Below are 24,868 nucleotides of genomic sequence, written 5' to 3'. Positions count from 1 at the left end.
CGGTAATGAGGGTGTTGGTTGCAGAATCCTTCAACTGTGCTGTATTGGACAGTGGCTGCACATCTACTGTGTGTGGAATTGACTGGTTAAAATGTTACCTGGACTCTTTGAATGCTGAAAATCATAACAAGGTTAAGGAATTTGAAAGTTCCACAAGTTTCAGGTTTGGGGATGATAATACTCTGAAGTCGCTGAAAAGAGTGGTGATCCCTTGCAATATTGCCGGAGTGAATCATTTCATTAGCACGGATGTTGTATCAAGTGAGATACCTTTGCTTCTGAGCAGACCATCGATGAAGAAAGCACACATGAAACTGGATATGGAACAGGATAAGGCAACAGTTTTTGGAAAGACGGTGGACTTACAATTTACACAGTCGGGACACCATTGTATTCCATTACTGACAAATAATATTTCAAGTAGAGTGGTTAAGGATATGTTAATGGCAGTTGAAAATGGGACTTTAGCTGATAAAAAGCTTGTGATATTAAAACTGCATAGGCAATTTGCACTTCCGTCTCCTCGGAGGCTGAAAAATTTATTAAAGGATGCCAAGGGGTAAGGGATGACGACTATACGAAACTGATAGAACAGGTTAGTGACCGCTGTGAAGTTTGTAGGAAGTACAGAAGGACAACAGCAAGACCGACAGTAACCCTACCTTTGACCAGGGATTTTAACAACATTGTGGCCATGGACCTTAAGGTCTGGGATAAAGCAAATAATATATTTATTTTGCATTTTGTAGATTTAGCAACCAGATTTAGTCAATCAACGATTGTACGAAGTAAAGAAAAGAGAGTAATTCTGGATCAAATCATGGAAAAATGGATTGGGACAGGAATGTATCCACCGGCAAAATTCCTTACGTATAATGGGGGAGAATTTGCTCATGATGACTTTAGGGATATGTGTGAAAACATGAATATCAGAGTTATGAATACGGCTGCAGAAAGCCCATTTAGTAATGGTGTTTGTGAAAGGAATCACGCTGTCATCGATGACATGCTTCAGAAAATTTTGGCAGATCGACCAAATTGCAGGCTAAATTCAGCTTTAGCATGGGCAGTGCATGCAAAGAATTCATTGCAGATGGTTGGGGGCTATATTCCTTATCAATTACTGTTTGGTAGAAATCCTATAATTCTGTCCATTTTGGATGACCAGCCTCCAGCTTGGGAGGGGACTACAATTAGCTCTGGCTTTGCTGAACATTTAAATGCGTGACATAGCAGTAGAAAAGCTTTTTTGGGAGCAGAAGTCTCTGAAAGAATTCGCAGAGCTTTAAGACATCACGTACGGCCATCAGATGCCATTTTTCAGCAAGGAGGCATGGTATACTATAAGAGAGACAATTCTAATGAATGGAAAGGCCCAAGGAAAATCACAGGCATAGATGGCAAAACAATTATTTTGCACCATGGTAATCAAACTGTTAGGGTACATTCATCAAGGATAATGGGTACAGATTACAAATTTTCAAATTTAGACAGAGCAGACAGACATGACGAGGAACCAGAGTCATCTGGTACGCATGTGTTACAGAACTATGAGGACCAATTAACTCATATAGACAGGGTTTCTGTGGAGGAACACAACACTTCTGATGAATTAGAACAGGCCATTTTTCCGAAAGGGCAACTGCCAAAAGTTGGTACAGAAGTGACATACTTGCCTGAAGGGCCTAGTCAATGGAAGGATGCAACTGTTATTAGTAGAGTAGGGAAGGCCACTGGAAAGTATAAACATTGGTTGAATGTACAGCATTCGGGGGAAGGAGTCAAGACAATGGATTGGGAAAACGAAGTTCAAAAATGGAAAGCACAGAAACGCAGTGCCAGTTAAGATAGTACATCGGATAGTGAACAGGTCCGCAGGAAAAGGTCGAGAACTACTGAAAGGACATCCCACAGCAGAAGGGAAAGACCAAGCAGTAGAAGTACAGAACGAGATACCGGGCGGGAGAGGGGATGTAGTTTATCAAGATCTCGGAACATGAGTAAGACTACGAATACTAATAGGAGGAGAAGCCCACATGCACGTGAGATTTTGGTGGCTTCAAATAAATTAGATGAAAAAGTTATCAAAGAAGCTAAACAGCAAGAATTGCATAGTTGGAGTGAATTTGGGGTACACACGGAAGTACCGGATAGGGGAAAAAGAGCTCTATCCCACAGATGGATTTGCACGGAAAAGGTTCTTCCGGATGGAACTTATAAGGCAAAGGCCAGGCTCGTGGCAAGGGGATTTGAAGAAAACTTAGAAGATCAGGATTTAAGGGTAGATTCACCTACAGCAGGAAAGGTTATTTTAAAGATCGTCTTGGCTCTATTAGCCACAAAGGCATGGGAATGCAAATCTATAGATATAAAAGCTGCCTTTTTGCAGGGGCATCAGCTCCTGAGAGACATTTTTCTCCGTCCTCATAAAGAAGCAGCTAACACAGAAGGGGTACTCTGGAAGTTGAATAAATGTGTATATGGATTAAATGATGCATCTAGTCTGGTATTTTTTGGTAAGGTCAATTTTGTTAAAGTTCGGCTGTTGCCAAGTTGAAAGCAGATCCTGCAATGTTTTACTGGCACTGTAAAGGAAATCTTTCTGGCATTTTTATGATGCATGTCGATGATTTTTTGTGGGGTGGGACTAGTGATTTTGAAGCTATTGTAATCTCTGGTTTGAGGAAAGAATTCAGGGTTGGAAGTCAGGCTTCCGGTGCATTTAAATATATTGGACTGGAAATTGGACAGACTAAGTTAGGGGCAACTTTATGTCAGCAATCTTATTTGGAAAGCATCAGCCCAATCGCAATTAGTCGTGGCCGAGTTTCACAAAAAGACGCAATGGTTTCAAAGATAGAAAAAGAGCAACTGCGAAGTTTAATTGGGAAACTGAACTGGTTAGGTAGACAGATTAGACCGGACGTGCGTTTTCATGTCTTAGAGTTGAGTACAAAAATGAATGATCCCAAAGTGGAAGACATAATAAGAGCAAATAAAGCTTTGGCCAAACTTAAAATGCAGGAGTGTGTTTTGAAGTTCCCGGTTTTAGGTGACCTTAGGCACTTGAAACTCATAGTTTATAGTGATGCGTCCTGCGCAAATTTATGTGATGGGGTTTCAAGCGCAGGAGGTTTTATAATTTTCCTTTTGGGGAGCAATGGTAAATGTTGCCCGCTTGTGTGGGAAACATAGAAAATAAGGAGAGTGGTAAAAAGCACTTTGGCTGCTGAGATGTTAAGCCTTGTAGAGGTGGTGGATATGGCCTTTTATATAAGTATGATATTGACAGAAATTTTGGGATTAGGGGATTTGGGTAATATACCTATTGACTGTCACATTGACAATAAATCCCTGTGGGAAAATGTGCACTCTACAAAAAGTGTCAATGAAAAGAGGTTACGGATAGACATCGCAAGTTTGAAGCAGATGTTGGACAGAGGGGAAATAACAAAAATTAAATAGGTCGACAGGAGCTATCAACTGTCACTGTTTTACGAAAAGAGGGGCGAGTTCACAGAAACTTTTGGATATTGTTAATGAAGGGCGCTTGTTTCTGTGACTGTTTTTTTTTCTTTCTCGTCCAAACAAAAAAAATCATGCGTGTGTTTTTGAGTTTCTTGAAATTTTGTTTTCACCTAATTATTATTTTTTTCTCCAAGGAAGGGGAGACTGTTAAGTAATGGGTTAAGAGACATTGCAGTTAGTTTTCTCATTTGTGTTAAGTATCCATTAATTGACACTGATATGTAAAGGGGCTTCAGGTGGCCTCTAGGTGATGTATAGTTCGAGTTTTGTGCAAAGGCTGTTGGAATGAAATAAAATGTGTGTTTGTGAAAAAGGAACAGAACTTTAGACTCTTCATATCACAGCAACTAAAACGTCTAACATTGCCTGGATGAGCGCAGCTCCAACAACACTGAAGAAGCTCAACACCATCCAGGACAAAGCAGCCCTGCTTGATTGCTCCCCCTTCCACAAACATTCAAACCCTCCACTGACAAACAGTGGCAGCCGTGTGTACCATCTACAAGATGCACTGCAGTAACTCACCAAGGCTCCTTAGGCAGCACCTTCCAAACCCATGACCACTACCATCTAGAAGGACAAGAGCTGCAGATACCTGGGAACCCCACCCACCTGGAGGTTCCTCTCCAAGTCACTCACCTCCCTGACTTGGAAATATATCGGCGTTCCTTCACTGTCGCTGGGGCAAGATCTTGGATCTCCCTCCCTCATAGCACAGTGGGTGTACCTACACCTCAGGTACTGCAGCAGTTCAAGACGGTAATTCACCCCCACCTTCTGAAGGGCCACTGGGGATGGGCAATAAATGCTGGCCTAACCAGCGACACCCATATCCCGTAAATTAATTTTTAAAAAAATGTGCGCATTGGTTACTCATATTACCACGATCCAGCCTTAAATTTACCTCATTCTAGTTTGCATGTTCTTGATCAGAGATTAGAAAACACAACAGCAGTTGAAGTACAAGCTTGGGTGGGAATTTCCATGCATCCTGCTGTGTGACTTGCCGTGACGGAGACGGCACGATTGGCTGGCTGCGGGATCTTCTGGTCCCACCATTGTCAACGGGGTTTCCCTTTAATCGCAGCCCTCACCGCCAGGGGTCCCACGGCAGGGGTGCATCATTGCTCAAGATGTCTGGTTTACTTCTATGAGCTAATCAGAGTATGGGATTTTGTAATTTATGCTGATTAATCATATGCTGAGAGATTAATTTTTTAATGGTTAGATTGTCATGTTTGTCAAGTACTATCTCACTGTCCTGACCTTACCTGGACCTTTCTATTTGTTATGATCCTTTTCTATGGTATCCTAATTTTTCTGGGTTGAAATATTTTTTAAATGGTCTTAGACAATGTCCCAGTAATCTCTGAGGTTTCTCCGAGACCTCAGCCGTGGTGAAAATCTGTCTCCCTGCATTAAAAATGCTCAAATGTTTGGAATAGAATGGAAATTACAATCCCTTCCAGAGCAGAAGGGGGATCAGACAGACAGGAATGCTGGAATTTCACCCAGAATTATTTCATAGTGAGTATATCCACCATCCAAAATAATTATTTGCATTAATTGCATGAAGTAGGGTGATTTTCAACTGGAAATCTGTTTAATAAACTAACATTTTATATTGAATTTCATCAATTACCACATGATTCCTTTCACAAAGTCCACTGCTGAAATTTACAGCTGCTGTATTCATGATCATGAAGTTCATATTTTCACACGAGTGTGAACTTGGCATTGGTAAATTTCCCTCTTGTGGTTGGCAAAAGAGCCAAAATAATACCATTTTACATAGTGTGCTTTATCATCTGGAATGCACTGCCAAAGAGTCTGGTGGAGGCACAGTCAATCATGGCTTTTAAAAGGAAAATGGATATGTACACATAGGGGGAAGAAATTGCAGGGCTATGCAGACAGAGTGAGTGACGTTCGTCGAATTGCTCTTGTCGAGGCCTGGCACGGACTTAACGGCTAAATGGCCTCATCACCTGTTAACCAATCCCGTTAACCATTCTGTGATTCTATTTCTGATGATTTTGTGCCCAGTGCTTTTACTGCCTTCCTGCTCTTGTAAAGTCTGCTCCAAAGTTACCATCTCCACGAAATGCAGAGTGTGAGTGTTACCATACCAGCAGATGTTACTAGTGGATATGCTGCACAAGTCCCCGCTCGAGCCCTGGAATGATCTGTTTGCACAAAGGTTGACGTCTGCGGTGACCTTCACGGATGCCGGGAGCCGGTATCCTCCTCCTCCAAGGGGTGCCAAGTCCGCGAACATGTGGCACAGATGCTGCACTGTCTCTTTGTTGAGACAGAGTCTCCTGCGGCACATGCTGTCTGTCACCTCTTCAAAAGACCAACGACTCATGTACATCTTGGGCTGTCGCTGGCATCCCCTTCTAGGTTCCTCCTCGGCCTAATGCTGCTTCAGGGTGTGATGCCACCTCCAGCCTGCTTCAATGCTGCTGCCTCCTCTGTCTTCTGGCCACATGGCTGCCACTAACAATGCGAGGGCAGCCTCTGCATTACCAACAACACCAGCTATTTTGTTATCTGTAAGGAATTGGAGAAGGAGATGGACTGACAATCAGGATTTCCATCTCAGGACCCTCCATTCCCCCAAGCCTCCTCCATCCTTATGTGCCCTGCCTGCTCTCAGAGTACCATCTGCTGAGCCAGTTGTGCTGGCAAACCTTCCTCTGCAACCCCCGGACCACTTCATGAGCCCCTAGAGCCCAGAACTCTGCCTGGAACGGGAGACTGTGCTCACGTATCCTCCCCTGATCCACACACTTACACTTTGGTCGCGTGAAGATCCAAAGTGTTGAAGCCCTACTGTTCAGTGTTTGAGTGTTGGCAGCAGCCTCCATGGTGCTGACTCTCTCAGAGTTTAGGCACAGTGTTCAGGATTCAAAATTTGATTGAAATGCAATACACTGATCATCGTATGAGACATGACACATGTGCCCACGAGAAGCCAAGAACTAACAAGGCCAATTCCTCATTAGCAAGAGCCTTCAGTTGTGAAGCTAGAGGCTGCTCACAGTCAAAGGGAGTTAAAGTGACCTTCAACATTGAGCCAAGAGCAGGTTCTGCCTGGAAGCGTTTGGCAGGACAGACAGGATGCAGCAGTGGTTGGCCCCTCTTATGGGTCTCCACAATATTCAATGATGGCTCACAGACGCAAAAGCTCCTCACCCCCCCCCCCCCCCCAGTCCAGGGGCTGGTTTAGCACACTGGGCTAAATCGCTGGCTTTTAAAGCAGACCAAGGCAGGCCAGCAGCACGGTTTAATTCCTGTACCAGCCTCCCCGAACAGGCGCCGGAATGTGGCGACTAGGGGCTTTTCACAGTAACTTCATTTGAAGCATACTTGTGACAATAAGTGATTTTCATTTCATTTTTCATTTCATTTCATGGGTGAACCTTGGCCTTACAAGGCTTAAGCCCTCCCGACCCTCTTATGGACTGATTTCATTAACACTACACCCTGTATGCTTCATCAGATGCCAGTGCTTATCTAGTTACATTGTATATGTTGTGTTGCCCTATTATGTATTTTTTTTCATTCCCTTTTCTTCTCATGTACTTAATGATCTGTTGAGCTGCTCGCAGAAAAATACTTTTCACTGTACCTCGGTACACATGACAATAAACAAATCCAATCCAATCCAATCCAAGCCCAACCTTCCCCTGAGGAGTCTATTCCACCCTCACTGCGCGAGCACTGGACCAGCAGCTCCAGTGGCCCTGGGGTACATGCTGGAAAGTGGAAAGAGCTCCTCACCTCCACTCCGTAGCCATTGCGCCAGCTTCATCTTTTAAAAAAAGAGGAGTACTAAACGATGCCCACGTGAAGCCAGTTAGTTCCCTGGAGGACGTAGCTTCGACTTCAATCTCAGTAATGAGATCTAAATCGATGCAAATGAGAGGTTAATGATATGCTCATCATTTTTGGGAACTTGCCATTGGGAGCAGGCCGGTTAAATTGTGAATTGATTTGCGCCTGGTGCCAATCTCAATTTTGGCCTTTTCCGCTATTTATCCAGCCTTTGCAATCCGGTGGTTAAATCGCACCCATGGTCTTTCGGGGCTTTGGCGACAGCTTACGGTGGAAGCGACGGCTACAATATTACGTACCACTCTCAGTTAAAGGGAAATAAAATAACGTTCCAACTAACTGGAAATGTAGCCATAATTCTCTCAGTCCGAGGGAAGCACATTGCTGTTAAATTCACATCTTTTCATTCTTTTGAAGGTATGAATTACTCCAGATATTGAATTTTGACTCTGTGAGACGCCGTATGAGTGTCATTGTTAGATCCAAAACAGGTGAGTGTGATTGGATTTAACCTGGTGGTTGAGATTGGATCGACATTACAGGGTTGGTGTGAGTGAGTCTGATGTGTGTTTGTGTGCGTACACTCCCTCTAGGGCAAGTACATCTTTCCTTGGGTAAGGAGACTAAAATTGCACATAATACTCTAGGTGCGGTCTCCTTAAGATCGTACATAATTGCAGTAAGACGTCTTTTCTCCTACACTCAAATCCTCTTGGAAGAAAGACCAACATATCATTAGCTTTCTTAATTGCTTGCTGTACCTGCATGTTAGTTTTCAATTACTCCTGAACCAGGGCACCCAAGTCCCTATGAAATTCAGCCCCTCCCAGCCTCTCTCCATTTAACAAATGCTCTACATTTCTGTTTTTCCTCCCAAAGTGGATAACCTCACATTTATCCACATTGTAATCCATGTGCTACATTTTTGCACGTTTCCAAGTCCTCATGACTCGCACTTCCACCTAGTATTGTGTCATCTTCAAACTCGGAAAGAATACATTTTATGCCCACATACAAATCATTGATATAGATTGTGAACAGCTGGGACCCAAGCACTGATCCTTGTGGTACCCCTCAAGTCTGTGGGCGTAGTAGTATTGTCACTGAACCAGTGAAAAAACCCAGAGTAATGCTCTGGGGGCCCAGGTTCAAATCCTGCCAACCCTGATGGTGAAATTTGAGTTCAATAAATATCTGGATTTAAAAACCTAATGATCTTGAAACTATTGTCGATTGTTGTAAAAACCCATCTGATTCACTAATGTCCTTTAGGGTCCTGGTCTGGCCTACATGTGACTCCAGATGCTTCTTAACTGCCCTCTCAAGGGCAATTAGGGATGGGCAATAAATGTTGGCACAGCCTGCGAGTCCTATGTCCCATTATTATTAGAATAGTAAATGTTTAATGACTGGCACGGGCACGCGGGGCCAAAGGGCCTCTTTCTTTGTTGTGAAACTCAATAATTATGACATTTGTTTTCTGTCCACCAACCAGCTGCCAATCTATGCCAGTATATCAACGCCAATCCCATGTGCTCTAATTTTACTAACCTTTTGTGTCGGACCTTATGAAAACAAACAAGTAGTTTTTTAATATCAATTTGAGATACCCAATTCTTTTTACTTCAAGTTAGGGGGAAATTTTGCGTGACCAATCCACCTACCAGGGTCCCGGGTTCAATTCCGGCCTTGGGTAACTGTCTGTGTGGAGTTTGCACTTTCTCCCCATGTGTGTGTGGGTTTCCTCCGGGTGCTCCGGTTTCCTCCCATAGTCCAAAGACGTGCAGGTTAGCTGGATTGGCCATGATTAATTGCACCTTGGTGTTCAAAAGGTGAGGTACGGTTTCTGGGATATGGGGATGGGGGGGATGCGTGGGCTGAAGTAGTGGGGCTCTTTCCAAGGGCCAGTGCTGACTCGATGGGCTGAATGGCCTCCTGCACTGTAAATTCCATGATTCTACCTTGCAGATCTTTGGGTTGTGGGGGTGAGACCCACGCAGACATGGGGAGAATGTGCAAACTCCACATGGACAGTGACCCGGGGCCGGAATTGAACCCGGGTCCTTGGCGCCAAGAGGCAGCGGTGCTAACCACTGCACCACCGTGCTGTCCCCACAAACAAGTTTGTTAAACATGATTTCTCCTTCATAAATCCATGTTCACTCTGCCCAATCCTACCATTATTTTCTAAGTCTCCTGTTATCACATCCTTTATTATAAACTCTAGAATTTTCCCTACGACCGATGTCAGGTTAACAGATCTATGCTCGCCCTTTTTTCTCTCTATCTTAGTTTTTACTTCGTAGGATTACAGTTGTCGCCTTCCAGGAATCATTCCAGAGCCTATAGAATTTTGAAAGATGACCACCAATGTATCTACTATCTCTGCAGCCACCTCTTTCAACACTTTGGTTATAGATAATCAGGGTATTTATCTATAAGTTGGTTGATATGGAACCAGCCGGTCTTGCAGTTTGGGAATGCAATTTTATAAACTTGAGGGACTCACCTTGTCAGCAACAGTGTAGGGGCCGGCACATTTAGGGGATAGGAAGGAGCTGGGGTTATACAGCAAGATCATAACTTGCTGTCTGACTGTGTATTCTACCGGGTGGACCTTCTTGTCAAAGTAGGCCTTACTCTGCTTCTTCCGAGCACCAAGTCGGACAGCAGCAGCCAGTTAGGCCGCTTTGATATTCTCGTGATCTGTTGAACAGCTTTCTCATGTGTGAGGGCTGTGATGGCGGGGTCGGCTAGGTCTAGCCCTAACAGATACTCGACACCCTTCATAGGTCGGCCTGTCATGAGTGTGTGGGGGGTGAATCCGGTGGAGCTGGAAATGGTGTTTTGAATGATCATTTGGGCAAAGAGAAATACATGTCCCAGGTTGTGTTATTCTGCTGCACTGTTTTCCTAATGATAGATTTCAGGGTGCGATTCATCCTCTCCATGATGCCACTGGACTGGGGGTGGTATGTTATGTGGAAATTCTGTTTTATCCCGAACACGGCCCTTACATTTTGCATGACCCGCCCAGTAAAGTGTGTCCCTTGATTGGACTCTGTGCTGCGGGGAAGACCCCATTGTGTAAAGATCTGGTGGGCAAGGATTTTAACTGTTGCTTTAGCTGTGTTGGTGCGAGTAGGGAATACCTCGACCCATTTAGTAAATGTGTTAATAATGACCAGGACATACGTCAAGCTGTTTGTACTTGGTGAGAGTGGGCCAATGTAATCCACTTGGAGATTTGTCCAGGATCCTTCCACAGGGTGGGTGTGCCTCAATTTTCCCTTCCTGGTATATCTATCGGGGTTATTCTGTGCACAACTGAAGCAATTTTCAATGCAGTGTGTCACATCGTTCCGTAATTCCAGCCACCAGCATTATGTTTTGAGGTGTTCCGTGTCTATACCCTGGTGTCGCTGTCCATCATGGAACTGGTAGCTGAGCTGATTTCTGTCTTGGGTGGGGACTATGTAATTCCCATTTCTCAGAATTAAGCCTTTCTGTATGGTTAATTTGTCCCTCCACCTATCATATGGGGCTGGATAGGTCCCATCTAAAATTGCTTTCAAGGATTTGCCCGTGCATCGGGCCTGGGCTAGGTCTGCAATGATGGTCACTGCGCTTATCGGTTGCCCTCCGGGTGGTTACCAGAAATGTCCGTTACGGGCACTGGCTTTAGCTAAGGCGTCAGCAGGGTCAGGTTCACCATCAGGGGGTCGGTGGAGAGGGTCTACCTTCGATGGCAACCATTAATTTCCTTTTTTAAGGAGTTATTCTCCATCAGCAATTAGGGGGTTTAGCTGTGGCATTTTCTTAGCTTTTCCTGATGCGTTGTCTTGACAGTAGATGGGGCTGCATCATGACTGTGTAGAGATGGCATTGCATCAGGTACCTACGTGTGGGTGGGACTTCAGGTGAGATTGGTTAAATCGGAAAGTGAAAGTTATAAATTTGTCTAGTTCTGTGGTAAACCTTAAATGATTTATTTTGCTGAGCTGAGTTTTTGGTGCTGGATCAGTTTTCCTGAGCAGGCTGAAACAAACCCTGTCATTGATCGGCAGTATCCACCAGCAGCTCAAAATTTTAAACAAAATTCATTAACATAAACGTTTTTGTCTCTTAAACAGGGGAAATAATCCTGTTCTGTAAAGGAGCTGATTCATCAATTTTCCCCAGAGTAAAGAAGGGGAAGTTGGACCTGGTCCGGCAAAGAGTTCAGCAGAATGCAGTGGTATGTCAAAGCAATTTTGGGAGTCTTTTTAAAAATGGTTTTGAATGTTCCCAGGTTTTCCCTGCCTTAAACCTTGAAGTATTCTGTAAGTTTAAACAGTATTTATTGAAGGAAAGAATTACTGGTTGATGTGACTCTGTTCACATAAGATTTGTAGGTTGAAGTGGTTAGTACTGCTGCACCACAGTGCCAGAGACCCAGGTTCGATTCCGGCCTTGGGCGACTGCGTATGTGGAGTTTGCACGTTCTCCCTGCGTCTGCTCCGGTTTCCCCACATAGTCCAAAGATGTGCAGGTTAGGTGAATTGGCTTCGCCAAATTGCCCCTTCGTGTCCAAAGATTGGGTGGGGTTACAGGGATAGAGTAGGGATTGGGCCTGGGTAGGGTATTCATTTGGAGAGTCAGCGCAGATTTGATGGGCCAAATGGCCTCCTTCTGCACTGTGGCAATTCCACGATTCAATGATTTTGCAGTGAAGTGGTGGTAATTCGGATAGGGGCTCAGAGTTGTACTTAGATTTACAGCTCAGAAACAGACAATTCAGCCCATCGGGACAATACTGCTGTTTATGCTCGAAGTGAGCCTCCTGCCACTCTACTTCACCTCACCCTATCAAAATAGCCATCTATCACTTTTGCCCTCATGTTTATCCAGCTTCCCCTTAACTGCATCTATCAATATCTGAAATGTTGCGGATATTTTAAGATGTGAGAACTGATGTTACAGTGGAAATAAATAAATATTATAAAATTGTTCCTAAGCTGAGTGCTGTTTCTGAATGCTGAAGTTGCTTAACCCTAACCCTAACCCTAATTATTAAATACTTGTGAGACTGTAATTCTGCAACATGCAGCAGGGGCCACTCACTCAATGGATTTCAACATAATTACTTTAGTATTTAATACAGTTTTATTAATTTCAGGAGGGACTGAGGACCTTATGCGTGGCTTACAAAGTCCTTTCCTGCGAAGAATATGATACTATCCACACACTTCTTCAGAATGCCAAGCTAGCCCTCCAGGAACGTGACAGGAAGCTTTCTGAAGCGTACGATGTGGTTGAAAGAGATCTTGATTTGCTCGGAGCAACAGCTGTGGAAGACAGGTCAGAGAGGGACAGATTCAAGTGTTTCTTTCAAATCTGCCCTCATTAGTCGAATCAAATCTGAGCAATGTATTACTCTTGGATCTGATTTAAAATAGAGCTAATTTAGTTTCATATCATAACCAGATAAACTATACGGATTCTGTTACATTGGAGGGCTGATCCTTGCCACACTTCATTAGTCATAGTGTGCAAATTTGAAAAAGCCCGTTTATACCCACGGTCTGCTTCCTGTCTGTTAACCAATCCTCTCTCCATTCTAATATATCACCAGGTGACTTTCTGTGTGACATCTTACCGAATGTCTTTTGGAAAATCCCGGTACATTGGATAGGGTGGACAGTGAGAGCCTTTTTCCTCGGATGGTGATGTCTAGCACGAGGGGACATAGCTTTAAATTGAGGGGAGGTAGATATAAGACAGATGTCAGAGGTAGGTTCTTTACTCCGAGAGTAGTAAGGGCGTGGAATGCCCTGCCTGCAACAGTAGTGGACTCGCCAACACTAAGGGCATTCAAATGGTCACTGGATAGACATCTGGACGATAAGGGAATAGTGTAGATGGGCTTTAGAGTGATTTCACAGGTCGGCACAACATGGAGGGCCGAAGGGCCTGTACTGCGCTGTAATGTTCTAGGTTCTCTGTTCTATGGCGTTGGTACCTATGTGGACCACGACTTGGGGCTGCTCCCCCTCCCCCTTAAGGATCCTGAAAACACACCAACCGTGAGTCTCTCTTGTTCCCACAGAATCTCCTATCTATCCCCCTAACTATGGAGTCTCCAATGACTAATGCTCTACTCCTCTTTTCCCCCCCTTCCCTTCTGAGCCACAGGGACAGACTCTGTGCCAGAGACCTGTACCCCATGGCTTACCCCTGGTAAGTCCCCCACCCCCCCCCCCGACAGTATCCAAAGCGGTATACTTATTACTAAGGGGAATGACCACAGGGGATCCCTGTACTGTCTGCTTCCTCTCAGCCCCTCTGACCGTCACCCATCTATCTTTATTCTTCGGAGTAACTACACCCCTGAAGCTTCTATCTATGACCACCTGTGCCTCCCGAATGATCCGAAGTTCATCCAGCTCCAGCTCCCTAACGCAGTTTCTGAGGAGCTGGAGATGGGTGCACTTCCCACAGATGAAATCAGCAGGGACACTGACGGCGTCCCTCACCTCAAACATTCTGCAGGAGGAACATTGCATCCCTGCCATCCCCTCTAGATAAAACAAGAAAAAGAAAGAAAGAGCTTACCTGTTATTCACTCTACCCCTTAGGTTAAAGGAGGTGGAAGGGTGGGGGGCACTACAAGTGCAGTGTCTAGGGTTTAGAAACTGCCCAACTTAAATACAGGTAAAAATAAAACACTTAACCAGCAACCACTGCGCCCCGCATGAAAACAGCAATCAGCTGTTATTGGCCTGCGCAAACAATTTAAATCTTTACTACTTACCCAGCAGTCACTCTGTCCTCACTCCGACCGGATTCACCTGGAAACTCCCCACAGTAAGTTTAAAAATTTTTTTACTCCCCTTCTCCGCAACCTCTGCGTGCCGCACGATAACACCTGAGGGAAAATAAAATAAAAACTATTTTCCAGTCACCAGCCAATCACTTACCTGCAGGCTGTGACGTCACGGTTCAACTTCTTTCGACTTCTACCTGCCCTCGAGCCTGCCTCTTGATCTTTACAGCGGTTGTTTCTTTGGGGTAGGGAGGGAAACACTGAAATGGTTCGGGTTTAAGTGTCACTTGACAACAGCTCCTCCACAAACCACCTTCAAGTTAGGGTGACCACAATGCACGTATGCAAATCTCCCCCACAACACCCAATCAACAGCTCTGCTCTACTGCCCTCTGCTGGATGCTTGCCTTCACTTGAACACTTAGGGTCTCTTGCTCAGGGTCTCAATACTCAGCATCCGCCAGCAAAGCCCTGTTCAAAATGAAAATATCAAACCGGGAATACACTTTGTGAACATGGGAGAAAAAAGAAAACTCCTTCGCTCTTGGCCGTCCAATCCTCCACGGATTTACCCCTTCCCTCTGCTCCATAAACCCTTTTAGTTCCTTTGCCACAGCTGGCACCCTCCTTGTCCTTGAACTTGACCGATCCAACCTCGGATCAATGACCGTATTAAAGTTGTTTCTCTCCCCCCCCCCTTCCCCCCCTTCCCCCACCAGCCGTGATCAAGCTATTTGAGTCCAGGTCTGGAATCTTCCCCAGCACCCGCCTCATAAACTCCAGTTTGGTGTGTAAATATTAAATACCACCGGCATCCCCTCCAGCTTCCCACTCACCATAACGTTGCCCCTGAGTCTGCCACTATATTCCCGACCTCAAATGAAACCCGCTTATTGATCAAGATCGCTACCTCCCTAGTTTTAGAGTCTTGCCCCGAATTAAATACCTGCCCAACCCACCCCTTCCTCAGTCTAGTCTGACCCACTACCCTCAGGTGTGCCTCCTGTAGCATTGCTACGTCCGCCTTCAAACTCTTCAAATGCGCGAATACACGATCCCTCTTGACTGGCCCATTCAGCCCTGTCACGTTACATGTGATCAGCCTGGTCGGGGAGCGCCTTCTTCACTTCTGCCTGTGGTGGGATGTAGACTACTTGATGCTGGCAGAAGTGCACACCCGTGGAAGGTAGTACGGGCGGCAATTAACGGTCAGGTATTCCAGGTCCGGGGAGCAGTAGTTCGCCAGGGTCGCTACATCTGAGCACCAACAGGAGTTGATGAGGAGGCAAACCCCTCCACCCTTTGCCATGCCCGAGGACACCGTGCTGTCCACCTGGTGAATTGAGAAGCTCTCTGGTCATATGGCCCAGTCCGATAAGGCAGGAGTGAGCCATGGCCCTAAAAACCGAGCTCACAGCAGTCTCTCCCTTCTCTCTGAGAGCTAAGTATAGCGTTAAGCATGGAGGTTTAATTACCCGAGGGAGAAGGAATTCTCCTTCTTCTCCCACATGTATCGCTTTCTTCATCGTAGCAAAAACGGTGCTTCCAGGGGTAGTGGGAGCAGATTACTCAGCGATAATGATCTCCGACCACACTCCACACTACATGAATGTGAGATTGAAGACTGGCCGGGCCCTGCGCCTCCCATAGAGGCTGGATGTGGCCCTCCTCTGCGATAAGGAATTCTGTGAAAGGATATCACAAGCCATCGACGGTTGTGTAACCTGCAACCAGAATGGGAGGTCTCACCCTCCAGGCTCAGGGAGGCACTGAAGGTGGTTATCAGGGGGGACATAATAGCCTATAGGGTGCTTAAGGATAGGAAGAAGAGGGTGACTAGGCAGTAGCTAATCGACTCCATATTGGAGGTGGATCGGCGGTATTCCATGGCCCTGATCGTGGAATTACTAGCAGAGATGAAAAGAACTACAAATGGAGTTTGATCTGCTCTCCATTGAGAAAGCAGTCTACCAGCTCTGCCAATCACAGGGGGCCTTTAATGAGCATAGAGACCAGGCCAACCGCCTGCTGGCTCTTCAACTGAGGAAAAAGGCTGCCTCAAGGGAAAGAGCACAGGTAAAAGACTTGTACGGAAAGATGGTCATGGCCCCCAAACGAGATCAATGGGGTCTTTAGAAACTGGCTGAATATTGGTTACTGCAGATTTCAACTGTTGCTGGACAGGTCGCATCCTATTATGTCTTGTTAAATTTGTGTAACTGCTGGTTATCCATGACACACGCTGCAGACATTTACTACAGATATGGTTATCCACAACCGCAGTTCATTCCACACATTTCCACATGCTCCAGTCATGGCACTACCATCCTTGCCATGTGTCTAACCTTGTTTATTTAGTTAGTGTGGTAAACCATTGTAGTGTATAATATGTGTATTGTGGTAAATGGCCACTGTATTACATATAATGTGGTAAACCACTGCCCAATGGCTCCGCCTCCCCTTGGGCCCGGTATAACGGTGGCTGGTCTCCGCCTCTGATCCAGTTCGGGATCAGAGGCCAGGAGGCTTTCAGTTTAGTTTATTAAAGTCTCAGTTACGTTCACCACTCGTGTGTTCATTGATGGTACATCAATTTAATAAACTAAACATCTGAGATGAATTCATCACTCAAGCCTGATCGCCTGAAGCTGGACCCACAGGCAGCCAATGCCACTACAACAGTCGAGCACTGGCTAAGCTGCTTCGAAGCGTACACCGGATCTTTCACCGAAGACTTCACCGATCTCCAAAAGAAGCAGATCTTCCACACGGGTGAGCCCACAAGTCTTTCTTCTCATCAGAGATGCCCCCTCGTATACGGAGACGATAATGCTGCTGAAGGGACAATATGTGAAGTCTGTAAACTAGGTGTATGCCAGGCACCTTCTTGCCACGAGACGACAAAGTCCTGGACAATCACTAGCAGAATTCCTGCATGCCTTGCGGGTACTCTGCCGGAACTGTGACTGCCAGGCGCTATTGGCTACCCAGCACGCTGAGCTGTTGATCGGGGATGCTTATGTCGCAGGCATGAAATCAAACTACGTCCGCCAGCGATTGCTAGAAGGGGGTACACTCTGCCTCCCAGAGACAGTGCAACTCTCAAACTCGCTGGAGGTGGCCTCCCAGAACATGGAGGCCTACACCTCCGACCGCGCGGCATCCTCGTGGACTTCGTGGGCGCCGCCATCATCCGACCCAGGTGCTGCACAAGCCTGTGCCGCGCAGCAGCCCGCCAAATCCGGAAGCCCGAAATGCTACTTTCGCGGCCAGGGTAATCACCCCAGACAACGCTGCTCTGCACGGAACGCGACTTGCAACGGGTGTGGGAGGAAGGGCCACTTTGCGAAAGCCTGCCAGGCCCGATCTCTCCCTAAAGCTTCTAGGCCCAGCAGCGCCGCCTGCTGCCTGTCGGGGCCGCCCCCAGCTGCCTGTCGGGGCCGCCCCCAGCTGCCTGTCGGGGCCGCCCCCAGCTGCCTGTCGGGGCCGCCCCCAGCTGCCTGTCGGGGCCGCCCCCAGCTGCCTGTCGGGGCCGCCCCCAGCTGCCTGTCGGGGCCGCCCCCAGCTGCCTGTCGGGGCCGCCCCCAGCTGCCTGTCGGGGCCGCCCCCAGCTGCCGCGCCACCCGCCATGAGCGACCCGTGGGCACTGCCACCTTCGCCGCCATCTTCGATTTCGGCCGCCACGTGCGACGCATGGGGCCGCCATATTTAACGCCATCTTGCCACCCGCGACCCATGGGGGCCGCCATCTTGGGACCACTCCGCAGCCTCCCGGGAGCCCTGCTCACCTGATTGTACGCTGGCCGCCGCTACCTCCGACCGGCCTACCTATCACCTTCCGAAGCTCGCCTCCATCACGCTCGATCAGTCCCGGCCTCATCACCTCACAAAATCTACGATGACCATCCTGATCAACGGGCCCGAGACGGCCTGCCTTTTCGACTCCGGGAGCACAGACAGCTTCATACACCCAGATACGTAAGACGCTGCTCCTTCCCAATCCTACCCGCGACCCAGAAAATCTCCCTGGCTTCCGGATCCCATGCAGTAGAAATCCGGGGTTAATGTGTTGCGACCCTTACTGTACAAGGCATAGAGTACACCAACGTCAAACTCTACGTCCTTCCCCATCTCTGCGCTGCCCTATTACTGGGGCTCGACTTCCAGTGCTACCTCCAAAGCCTTAGTTTAAAGTTCGGTGGACCCCTGCTCCCCCCTCACCGTCTGTAGCCTCGGGACCCTTAAGGTCGCCCCACCCTCGCTCTTCGCTAACCTCACCACGGATTGTAAGCCCGTCGCTACTAGGAGCAGACGGTACAGTGCCCGGGACAGGGCCTTTATCAGGTCGGAGGTCCAGCGACTCCTACGAGAGGGGATCATTGAGGCTAGTACCGCCCCTGGAGAGACCAAGTGGTGGTCGTCAAGACTGGGGAGAAGCAGCAGATGGTCATCAACTATAGTCAGACCATCAACCAGTATAAGCAGCTTGATGCGTACCCCCTCCCCCGCATATCTGACATGGTCAACCAGGTTGCGCAGTATCGAGTCGTCTCCACAGTTGACTTAAAGTCCGCGTACCACCAGCTCCCTATCCGCCTGGAGGACCACCAAGACACTGCCTTCGAGGCAGATGGCCGCCTCTACCACTTCCTCAGGGTCCCCTTCGGCGTCACCAATGGTGTCTCGGTCTTCCAACGAGAAATGGACCGAATGGTTGTCCAGTACGGGCTGCGGGTCACGTTCCAGTACTTAGGTAATGTCACCATCTGCGGCCATGACCAGCAGGACCATGACGAAAACCTCCCGCACTTCCTCCACATCGCTAAACTCCTGAACCTCACCTATAATAAGGAAAAATGCGTTTTCCGCACAACCCGCCTCGCCATCCTCGGCTTCATCGCGGAACACGGAGTCCTAGGGCCCGACCTCGACCGCATGCGCCCCCTCCTGGAACTCCCCACTGCCCCAAGGCCCTGAAGAGATGCCTGGGGTTCTTCTCGTACTATGCCCAGTGGATCCCCAATTATGCGGACAAGGCCCGTCCACTTATTAAATCCACCACTTTTCCCCTGACGGCTGAGGCCCGCCTGGCCTTAAACCGCATCAAGGCAGATATTGCCAAAGCCGCGATGCACGCTGTGGACGGGTCCATTCTGTTCCAGGTGGAGAGTGACGCGTCGGATTTTGCTCTGGCCGCTTCCCTCAACCAGGCGGGCAGGCCCATGGATTTCTTCTCCCATACCCTCCATGCCTCCGAAATTTGACACTCCTCTGGCGAAAAGGAAGCCCAAGCCATTGTGGTAGCTGTGCGACATTGGAGGCATTACCTGGCCGGCAGGAGATTCACTCTCCTCACTGACCAACGGTCGGTTGCCTTCATGTTTAACAATACACAGCGGGCAAGATCAAGAACGACAAGATTCCGAGGTGGAGGATCGAGCTCTCCACCGACAACTACGTTATCTTGTATTGACCCGGGAAGCTCAATGAGCCCCAGATGCCCTATCCCGCGGTACATGTGCCAGCGCACAAGTAGACCGACTTCGGGCCCTCCACAATGACCTCTGTCACCCGGGGGTCACCCGTTTTTTCCACTTTATCAAGGCTCGCAACCTGCCTTACTTCATCAAGGAGGTCAGGACCGTGACCAGGGACTTCCAGGGCTGCGCGGAGTGCAAACTGCACTTCTGTCGGCCACACAGGGTGCACCTGATAAAGGCCTCTCGGCCCTTTTAGCGCCTCAGCATCGACTTCAAAGGGCCCCTCCCCTCCACTGACCGTAACGTGTACTTCCTCAACGTTGTTGACGAATACTCAAGATTCCCCTTTGCCATCCCATGCCCTGACATGACCTCTGCCACCGTCATCAAGGCCCTGCACAGTCTTTTCACCTAGTTCGGGTTCCTCACCTACATCCATAGTGATCGGGTTCCTCCTTCATGAGCGACGAGTTGCGTCAGTTCCTGCTTAGCAAGGGCATCGCCTCCAGCAGGATGACCAGCTACAACCCCCGGGGCAACGGACAGGTGGAGAGGGAGAACGATACGGTCTGGTAGGCCGTCCTCCTGGCCCTATGGTCTAGACGTCTCCCAGTCTCCCGCTGGCAGGAGGTCCTCTCCGATGCGCTCCACTCCATCCGGTCGCTCCTGTGTACAGCCACCAACGAGACTCCTCACGAACGTATGTTTGCCTTCCCCAGGAAGTCCACCTCCGGGGCCTCGCTCCCGTCCTGACTGACAGTCCCAGGGCCCGTCGTCCTCCGGAAGCATGCGAGGAGTCATAAATCAGATCCCCTCGTCGAGAAGGTCTTGCTCCTCCATGCCAATCCACAATATGCCTACGTGGCTGTGATAGTCTGCGTTAGAGGTCCTCTCCCCTCCACCGACCGCAACACGTACTTCCTGAACGTGATTGACGAGTACTCCCGGTTCCCATTCGCCATCCCCTGCCCTGACATGACTGCAACCACCGTCATCAAGGCCCTGCATAGCAGCTTTGCATTGTTCGGTTTCCCCGCTTACATACATAGTGATAGGGGGTCTTCCTTTATGAGCGACGAACTGCGTCAATTCATGCTCAGCAAGAGCATCGCCTCGAGCAGGATGACCAGTTACAACCCCCGGGGTAACGGGCAGGTAGAAAGGGAGAACGGAACGGTCTGGAAGACTGTCCTACTGGCCCTACAGTCCAGGAATCTCCCAGTCTCCCGCTGGCAGGAAGTCCTCCCGGATGCCCTCCACTCCATACGGTCACTCCTTTGTACCACAACCAACCAGACACCTCACGAACGTCTCCTTGTCTTCCCCAGGAAGTCCTCCTCTGGGACCTCGCTCCCGACCTGGCAGGCTGCTCCCGAACCCATCCTGCTCCGAAAACACGTGCGGACGCACAAGTCGGACCCGTTGGTCGAGAGGGTCCACCTTCCCCATGCTAACCCCCAGTACGTGGCGTACCCCGACAGCCGACAAGATACAGCCTCCCTACGAGACCTGGCGCTCGCCGGATCCCCACGCACACCCCAGCCACCAGTCCCACCCTCCCTCCCACCACCGGGGCACCTTACAGGAGGATCAGTCCTTTCGCCGGCCCCGTCTAGGCCCCCCCACCCACCGACGCACCCCGCAGACGCTCCCTTCCCAGGTCAACCGTTTTCCCCACCAGCGCCGTCTAGGGGTGTTGAAGCTGCCACAGAGATCGAGGCCACACTCCCGGAGTCACAGACGCCCGAGCCTCCACCGGCGTCACCACCGAAGCTTCGACGATCACAGAGAACGACCAGGGCCCCCGATCGACTGATTGCTTCATTTTAAAGTGTATATAGTTAATTGTGAATCTGTAAATAGTTACAAAACGCTGTACAGAGGTATTACGGTACCTCCATAACTATAACATCTACCACGTTACCATGTTGCCACCACCCCTGCCGGACTCTTTTTTAACAGGGTGTGAATGTGGAGTCTGTGTAGAGGTATTACGGTACCTGGTAATGCTGGAATACCATTGGTAGATATTGTATGTTTCCTATTGGTCAAGCTGTATGGTAGCTCCGCCCTGCAAGGCAGGGTATAAGAACCCGTGCCGCCCCAGCAGCCTTTTTTCTGTACCTGAGCTGCTGGGGGAAACATCTAGCTTATTAAAGCCTTCAGTTGGACTACAACCTCGCTTTAGTGGTCATTGATCGTGCATCAGTGGCACATCAGGACGGGCGACAGGACACAGTCTCCCTTCGGGATTTGGCACCTGCAGGTTCCCCAGCGACCATCACCACCACCCTCGTCCCTACACCACCTCCCCACGCCTCTACCCACCTACCTCAAGAACTGGCACCCGCAGGCCCACCAGCGACCATCGCCACCACCCCCCCCCCCCCCCCCCTCCACTGACTCAACAACTGGGTGAAGAAGAGGACAACACGCTCCCGGACGCGCAGGTCTCGACACCGGTGCCCACACCACAGCCGGGACTGAGGCGATCGCGGCGGAAGGTCAAGACTTGATTTTTAAGTCCATTTCACCTCTGCTGGACTCTTTTTTTCTAACAGGGGGTGAATGTGGTAAACCACTGTAGTGTATAATATGTGTATTGTGCTAAATGGCCACTGTTATATGTAATGTGGTAAACCACTGCCCGCTGGCTCCGCCTCCCCTCGGGCCCGGTATAAAGGTGGCTGGTCTCTGCCTCTGATCCAGTTCGGGATTAGAGGCCAGGAGGCTTTCAGTTTAGTTTATTAAAGTTTATTTTATGTTCACCACTTGTCGTGTGTTCATTGATGGCATATCAGTTAGTCAATTAGTTATTAATTTTCATAGCTAAAGAAATAGAAAGTAACCTTTTCCTAACTTGGAGACAAAAGAGAAAGAGTCACCAGCAACTGAAGGCTGAAAATAGGCCGACAAAGAAGCACCTGTTTTCCCTCTTTTGTACCAAATTTCCACGTGAACCAAATTCCTGAATTCACACTTGGTTTACACTGCACTCGGGAATTGTTTTCTCTCTGTCTGTCCTCTTACCCCTTTTGTTCCTGCTGACCCTGACACCACCCCCGCAACCATGTAAACCCCTGCCAAAGTAAAAAATGTCCAGAGGCAATGACAGAAAAAAATGCTCTAAAATTCCCCTTCAACTCCCTAAGGAAACCCAAACCAGTTCGGGAGATCACATGGACCAAGTATAATCTATAAAAACACATGTTCTGCAAGAAGGGGCATGCTTTAATTTTTGGTTACTATTTCCTTCAGTTGCAACAGATGGAGCTTTAACCTGATCCTGAGACTAAACATTCGATTTTTCAACCAGTAAGGTATTGTTCAATGTGATTATTCTTCAGATTGCAACACAAAGCTGCTGAGACGGTGGAAGCTTTGCAAAACGCTGGTATGAAGGTCTGGGTTCTGACAGGAGACAAGATGGAAACAGCTGCAGCCACATGCTATGCATGCAAGCTTTTCAGAAGAAATACACAGATATTCGAGTTGACGACCAAACGATTAGAAGAGCAGAGTTTACATGATGTGCTTTTCGATTTGAACAGAGTAATTCTCAGACACAGTGATAGTTTGCCGAGAGACAGTTATTCAGGGTAGGCATCTTAATTAACCTATTGCTTCTTTGCTGTTGAGACTAAGTATTAAGGCTGCTATTTTCCTGGCCCGTTTGCCACGTGCGCAAATCCCGCAATGGTTGGCAACTCTCGTGGGAGGGCCATAACGGGATTTGCAACGAGGAGATCTCCGAATTAGATCATCCCCACCCTTCACTGGCAACGTAATCAGGTTCAATCCTAGTGAGTAGTAAACCTAATTACCATGGATTCAAATATTCAAAATTGGCTTACTGCTGCCTCACGACGCCGAGGTCCCGGGTTCAATCCCAGCTCTGGGTCACTGTCCGTGTGGAGTTTGCACATTCTCCCCGTTTGCGTGGGTCTCACCCCCATAACCTAAAGATGTGCAGCGTAGGTGAATTGGCCACGCTAAATTGCTCCTTAATTGGAAAAAATGAATTTGTTACTCTAAATTTATTTAACAAAAAGACTGCTACAAAAATTCAGGCTTATGGTTCAAGAGGGAAATCACTAACCTATTTTCCAATGATTCTCCAGCCAGAAGAAAGACTCTTACGCAGTTCACTTTATCAATACTTCATCATATTAAAATGCTCTTAAAATCTTCTCTTACCCATCTGTGCTCCAGTGGAAATACCTGCAGTTTTCTTAAATTTCTCTTTTTTTAAAAAAATGTTTTTATTCTCCATTTTCACATTTTCCTTCAAAATTTACACCCCACCCACAGACAGTAAACGGTAACAAATGCAAAATCAACCCCCTTAACAAAAACAACGATCCCATCCTCCCACCACCCCAAACAACGGCCCACCTGTCAATATATGCATCCAATAAAACAAACCCTCCCATGGTGGAAACAAAAAACAAAGGAGAAAAAGAAAAAGGAGTCCGGGACCGCCCATGGTCACCGTTGACCTAGAGAGTCCACTCCCCCCCCCCCCCCCCCCCCCCCCGCACACTCAATGCCATCCAACCTCTGAAGGAATACCGTACATGATACCCAAGAGTTGTAAACCCCCCCCCCCCCCCCCCCCCCGCCCCTCTCCAACTCCTCCCGTCCACTGCTTCTTATAAAACTCCTCCCCCCAACCTCGGTTCCTTCCCCCCAACTTTCCACCCCGGCTAGACCATTTGGACCCTGTTCTGCCAGGCTCCGATGGCCGCAGCCCCTACCCCCACCTCACTCCTGTTCACTGGCCGGCTTAAACCGGCCAGCGTGGAGGCCCCCGCCGGGGGCCCTTTCCCCCTTGCCCGGCCCTAGGAAAGCCCAGAAATCCCCTTTTAGCACACAAACCCTGCATATCCACCTACACCCCAAAGAGCCCTCATTTCGAGTGAAAGTCCCATCACTTCCCTTGTCCAAATATATACAACATTGGCTCCTTTAGCCCATACACCCGCACGCAGTGAAACAAAAAAGAAGAAAATACACTCATGAGGTTACATCGGCACATGGCCATTTCTCAATTTCTCAGTTCTGCCACAGTCCTTCTGTCTTCACAAACTCCTCCGCTGCTTCCGCCGTTCCAAAATAAAAGTCCTTGAGCTTGCAAGTCACCCTCAGCTTCGCTGGATATACAATGCCGCGCTGCACCTTGCTAATGTACAGTGCCCTCTTCACCCGGTTGAAG

At 48.3% G+C, this 24,868-nt stretch overlaps 1 protein-coding gene across 1 annotated transcript in view; it reads left to right on the top strand.

The window, feature by feature from the left end:
- The window catches only part of LOC140391742 (phospholipid-transporting ATPase IH-like), a 250,203-nt gene that overhangs the window by 97,065 nt on the left and 128,270 nt on the right, over positions 1-24,868 (top strand). Inside the window, exons 16-19 of the mRNA XM_072476552.1 lie at positions 7,786-7,859; positions 11,502-11,605; positions 12,527-12,708; positions 23,001-23,252. Of these exons, the coding sequence (XP_072332653.1) occupies positions 7,786-7,859; positions 11,502-11,605; positions 12,527-12,708; positions 23,001-23,252 (612 nt within the window). The remainder of the gene's footprint in view (positions 1-7,785; positions 7,860-11,501; positions 11,606-12,526; positions 12,709-23,000; positions 23,253-24,868) is intronic.

The sequence above is a fragment of the Scyliorhinus torazame genome, chromosome 15, assembly GCF_047496885.1.
Source record: "Scyliorhinus torazame isolate Kashiwa2021f chromosome 15, sScyTor2.1, whole genome shotgun sequence".
Classification (NCBI taxonomy): Eukaryota; Metazoa; Chordata; class Chondrichthyes; order Carcharhiniformes; family Scyliorhinidae; genus Scyliorhinus; species Scyliorhinus torazame.
This window is presented reverse-complemented; position numbering and strand designations above follow the sequence as displayed.